Source organism: Salvia miltiorrhiza, chromosome 1 (genome assembly GCF_028751815.1).
Source record: "Salvia miltiorrhiza cultivar Shanhuang (shh) chromosome 1, IMPLAD_Smil_shh, whole genome shotgun sequence".
NCBI lineage: Eukaryota > Viridiplantae > Streptophyta > Magnoliopsida > Lamiales > Lamiaceae > Salvia > Salvia miltiorrhiza.
In genome coordinates, this window is record NC_080387.1 from 65,176,610 (window position 1) to 65,181,977 (window position 5,368).

General features: G+C 37.1%; 1 protein-coding gene across 3 annotated transcripts; it reads left to right on the forward strand.

Moving 5' to 3' along the window:
• Window positions 1-392: 392 nt before the first annotated feature.
• LOC131005055 (uncharacterized) lies at window positions 393-4,605 on the forward strand. Of its 3 annotated transcripts, none has more exons than XM_057931847.1 (6): window positions 393-520; window positions 617-1,424; window positions 2,993-3,050; window positions 3,147-3,230; window positions 3,342-3,483; window positions 4,039-4,605. In XM_057931847.1, exons 2-6 carry the CDS (start codon window positions 884-886, stop codon window positions 4,402-4,404), a joined length of 1,191 nt encoding a protein of 396 aa, XP_057787830.1. In that variant the 5' UTR covers window positions 393-520; window positions 617-883; the 3' UTR covers window positions 4,405-4,605. The 3 variants fall into 3 exon arrangements, with proteins under 3 accessions (XP_057787830.1, XP_057787832.1, XP_057787831.1); XM_057931848.1 differs by lacking the exon at window positions 393-520 and having other exon boundaries at window positions 527-811; window positions 878-1,424; XM_057931849.1 differs by having other exon boundaries at window positions 501-1,424.
• The last annotated feature ends 763 nt before the right edge of the window (window positions 4,606-5,368 follow it).

Below are 5,368 nucleotides of genomic sequence, written 5' to 3' on the forward strand. Positions count from 1 at the left end.
ACATTTTCAATGCTTACCATTCAATCGCGAACCCACATTAAAAGTGCACAACTTTCAATATCATAAAATTACAAAAAATAATCTCTTAAATGATAATCTAAAAAATTGAGACTTATTTATAATAAAACAACAATGTTTTATTACTATTCCAATTACGTCATTTAGGAAGATGTTCGTTTAAGCCATGTTGACAATTCGATTTCTGCTTCATCATTCATTTGCTGAAAATATTTATCTTGTAAAATAAAATAAAAATTCATATATTTAGAGATATAAATTTATAATCCATGTGTAAAAAATTATAAATTATACGGTAGATGTTTTCAGCCCCGATTATCTACAGGCTACAGTACAATAAAAAGGTCAAACTAACTTAATGCTTAATTAATGATTTTTCAAATTGGATTTAACTAAAAACCAAACAATTTGAATGTAATTAGTAAAAGGAAATAAAAGAAAAAGGCAGGAAAAGGAAAAGGGAGCTCACAGGTTGCCTTCTTGAGATGGCAAGCATTTAATGGTTAGTTTTCTGTTCGCTTCTTCCTACACAAATGCACTCACCTACTCTCTCTGTCTCTCACACACACTCGCTTTTTTTTTTCTTCTCTCTCTCTAGAAACATCCATCACTGCCAGCCGCTGATCAACCGCCGCAACAGTTTCTCCTCCCTGCCGGCCAACCCGCGCCGCCGCTCAAGCTCCACCATACTTCTCTGTAGCTAAAATGCGCTCCTATCTCTCTCTATAGAGTGCTACTTGTTGCCACTACAGCACAATGCGCTTCCATAACCTCTCAAAAGCCCTAATTTACTGTACGCTGTGCAAATTTCTGAAAATTTGATTTGCTTATTGTATCTATAAACCCTAACTGTTTGTAGCCGATAATGTCTGGACCGCCGATGGTGAAATCGATGAATTTCACCGAATCTGAGGCTCGGCCGGTGCTTGGACCAGCAGGGAATAAAGACAGATCCGTTGAATTGAGAAAACCAGTTGTTAAGCCGAAGAGTGTGGATACGCAGAAGCCTCCTGCCACAGGAGAGGAGAAGGGGAACAGGTCTCCGGCGGCATTGAAGTCTCCGGGAATGCCCGCGGAGAAAATTCCGTCCCCTGTGGGATCCAGGAAGAATGCAGGCGGTGCTGCCTCGATTCTGAGGCAGCGCCAGCCTAACTTGTCGATGAATGCTTCGTGTTCTTCAGATGCTTCTACGGAGTCCTCTCATAGTAGGGCGTCAACGGGGAGGATTAGCCGACGAATTGCGAATTCTGCGCCGAGTTTAAAGAGGAAGCCGCAATGCAGCTCGAGAGGGGAGAAATTTGAGATGGTGGAAGGATATGTGAGAAGTGTTGGGAGTGAGAGTGATGATGCATCATTGGATGGTTCTTTGGTTAAGAAAAGGTGTGCTTGGGTAACTTCAAACACTGGTACGTTACTTCACGTGCTTCGAGGAGTGGAAAGATTGGTAGAATAATTGTACTACACATTGATGCTCAATTTTTTTGTGATTGCTGTTGATGTTAGGATTTATATGCGTGGAGTGAATGGAGGTTATTGTATTTGGTTAATTATGATTGAGTTTACCAATTTATTGGCTGCTATTATTGTATGGATTGGAATAGGAAATGTATTTGAATTTGATTTCTAGACATCGGAATTCAAAGTCCGTGTCAGAGTGGGGATCGCTATGCGGTGCGCCAAAGTCTACATAACATAACTATCCTGTACTAGGTAGGTGATATATAGTGAATCTATATCTTCAATTTCTGAGATAATGTAGTATATGAGGCGAATGAGAATCAATAACATGGGGAATTCTTTAACCAAAGTAGGTTTTCAGATTCAAATGTTTCTAAAACATACCTCATACTATGGTGGATAAGATTTATGTTTTAGATAAGAGAGGCATTATTATGTCGCTTGACAGTCTTTTACCTTATCAAATTGGAGTTTCAGTCATGAATCCTCCTGTGACTTTAGTCTTTGTATGAATACAGCATTTTGTTTCTTTAGCGTTTGATGCAGTTTGTGTTGTTTTTATTCAGTATTTCAGTTGGCCAATCAAATAATGCATGAGATATGATATTTGTGCATTAGAAGCCTGTAATCCTCCTTCGTAACATAGAATGTTTTGGCTTTCAAATTGTCGAGGTGATTGAAAGATATTTATTGCAGTCAAGTTAGTAGCTCTCTTATTTAAATAAAGTAGTAGCATTAATGAGATGGAGTACAGCTACAGAGCTACTCATTTCTTGTACTTATGCTTTCTATGGAATCCTCCTGAGGGATAAAACTCACAAGCATAGCATATGAGTGGTCTCCCACCGGAGATGTTTTCTTTTTGTGTTTCCCTGTCTATGATGACTTCTCACATTGCTTTTTTTAAATATATATGTGACTGATTCGGTGGCATTTAGACTCTCATGGTCACCTAGAGGCAGTTACATGTAAGAGAAAGAGAGAGGCATGGGGGAAAAACCCATGTAGTCTTATGAAGGAGATGCCTTAGGAGAACTTCACACATAATTCTGTAATTTGCTGATTATGTAATTCATTACCATTGTAAACTAGGGACGTAACAAAGAAAAATGAGCCTAAGAGCTATATGTTGTGGTGTCTTCATAATAAAGAATGTGATTCCAATACCCTTCTCACAGTTTTGTGTATAATTATCCTCATTTAAAATCCATTGTCTTTAAAGAGAAACAAGCCATTACACTAGCGATCTTGGCTTGTAATTGTTTTATAGCACACACTTTGTTATTGGAATGTACTTCTTAATGATTTTGGGACATTATATACTGTATTTCTCTTCTTATGTCCTGATATGTTTTTCACTTCTCTCATTGACTTCTTGGAATGTACTTCTGGTTTTGTTATCTGCCCCCATCATATTTTGCTGATTACCTGTCCATTAATTGTAGCATTGAATCTGAACATGCCTATGATTCTGCTTTTGTTATTCCTTCTGCTGATTGGATTTCTTTTTCACAAGATCCACTGTATGCTGCTTTCCATGATGAAGAATGGGGTCTTCCAGAGCACGATGACAAGTACATATCTCCTCCAGCTCTGTTGACTTGCTGTATTTGAAAAATTAAAATTACTAGGCACCTAGGTTGTTCATTTTTTCCTTTGGCATTTTGCAGGAAACTTTTTGAACTGCTTAGCTTTTCCACTGCATTGGCCGAAATAACATGGCCTGTTATTCTCAGCAAAAGGCATATATTCAGGTAACATAACTTCAGCTGTAGTATCATTAGTTGTAAGGAAATTATTATGACAGTTATGAAGTAAGCTCTAGGTTTCTCAGGATGCTAATTTGTTGTGCAAGTTTTGGACAGGGATGTCTTCCTGAACTTTGATCCAATAGCTGTGTCAAAATTAAATGAGAAGAAAATCTCTGCACCAGGAAGTCCTGGCAGCTCTCTTCTGCCTGAACTGAAGCTGAGAGCTATTATTGAAAATGCACGTCATGTTTGTAAGGTATGCACTGAGTCCTAGCTCTATTGATGTTTCTATCTCTTGCAGTTCAATGAGCTTACTGGTTGCATTCATAGGATTCATGATTTTATTGGATTTACTACGTATTACTATCATTATCTAGCTGTTTCAAGGAGAGATTGTCTAGCTGCTAGTAGCATTTAATTATTTTTGTCCATGAGAGTGGAACAATGCCTTGTTTATTTTAATCTTTGTGAAGCTAATTATTATGTATGAGACGATGAGTGAAATGGAGTCTTTCATGATAGCATTTACTTTGGCAATTTCAATTGGATCATTTGATTTGGAACTAGTGAAAATTATGACCAAATGGATTTATCTTTTATTCTTAAAGAAAGACACCGGATGTTGCATCAATGGAATGCACAGTTGGGTTCATCTTGTAACCACATAGAAAATTATTTTTATCAGGAAGTGAAGCTTAATTAACCCAGAAAGTAAATGCTGATATGTTAAGAAGCGTAGGAAGAATAATTGAAACTTTTACATAACCATTTTCTCAAGTGTGTGATCCTTGCTCTCATGCTTGTTGTGCAGATAATTGATGAGGTAGGGTCTTTTGACAAGTACATTTGGGGTTTTGTGAACCACAAACCTACTGTTAGTAATTTTCGTTATCCTCGTCAAGTTCCAATTAAGACATCAAAAGCAGATACCATAAGCAAGGACCTCGTGAGAAGAGGATTCCGTGGAGTTGGACCTACAGTGGTTTACTCATTTATGCAAGTTGCTGGGATCACAAACGACCATCTCATCAGTTGTTTCAGATATCACGACTGCATAGATGTGGTTGATTTGAAAGATAAGAACGAGGTGACATCCAAGAGTGAAGGGAAGCTAGCTGAAGATCTCGCCCAATTTGAATTGTCCAGAGATATGGATGATATGAATCTGTCAAGGTAGTGCTTCTCCGGGCAGAGAAACGTATGATTATCTGTAATCTGTCATGTGAAGGGGTTAGTTTCCCAAACTTGGATCGGCTTATTGCTGATAGAGGTTTATGTACAAATCTTTATAAATTATTTTGTTCTTTTCTTGTAGATTGCATTATAGCACTTCATGTGTATATGCATAAGAATCAATTTCACCTGATTCTTGCTTCAATCTGTTTATCTAATTATGAAGCCTGTATTGTGTGTGTGTGTATGAGAGAGAGAGAGATCCAATTTTGTTTGGACTGTGGGTTGATGCTTTGGAGCTTTGGTTTCTGTTTGAAAGAGTTGTCCAAAAACCTTTTGAAAAAAGATATACAAAGGGATGTGATTTTTGTTAGGTTTGCACTGTAGTGAACATAATTCCCTTGTACTCCATCCGTCCCACGAATCTTGACACGTTTAGTTTCGACATGGAAATTAAGGAATTGTAAATTAGTGTTTTAAGGGGCCGTTTGATTTTCAGTATTGCATTAATCAGGATATAAATTATCCTGATAATTTAGTGTGGATTAGTCATGATTTCTAATCTCAGATGGATGTTTGATATCATTGGTAATTAATCCCAAAAAGTGTTTGGTATCCATTGAAATAAGTTGGATTAACATATCAAATACCTAAATTAGTAGCCTATGGAGGGGGTGGAATAATTAGTGTGGGTTAATCCCATGGGGGAGGTGGGATAATTAGTGTGGGTTAATCCCACAAAATAAGCTAGGGTCTTGGGATAAACCTGGAGTTAACAATATTAGTAACACATAATATCAAACACTACATAAATCCATATTAATTTAACTTATCATGCTTTTAAACCCATATCAAACAGGCCCTAAGTGTGCAGTTAATAAAGCATAAAAGTGATAAAGTAGGAGAGAGAATGTAATAAAAGTGATAAAGTAGGAGAGAGAATGTAATAATTATTACCTTATTTAGAA

Excerpts from the sequence above, each read along its gene's own strand:
- LOC131005055 (XM_057931847.1), top strand. The coding sequence starts at position 884 with ATGTCTGGACCGCCGATGGTGAAATCGATGAATTTCACCGAATCTGAG. Across the intron at positions 1,425-2,992 it reads TTGGGTAACTTCAAACACTG|ATCCACTGTATGCTGCTTTC; the intron begins GTACGTTACTTC and ends CTTTTTCACAAG. Across the intron at positions 3,484-4,038 it reads ATGCACGTCATGTTTGTAAG|ATAATTGATGAGGTAGGGTC; the intron begins GTATGCACTGAG and ends CTTGTTGTGCAG.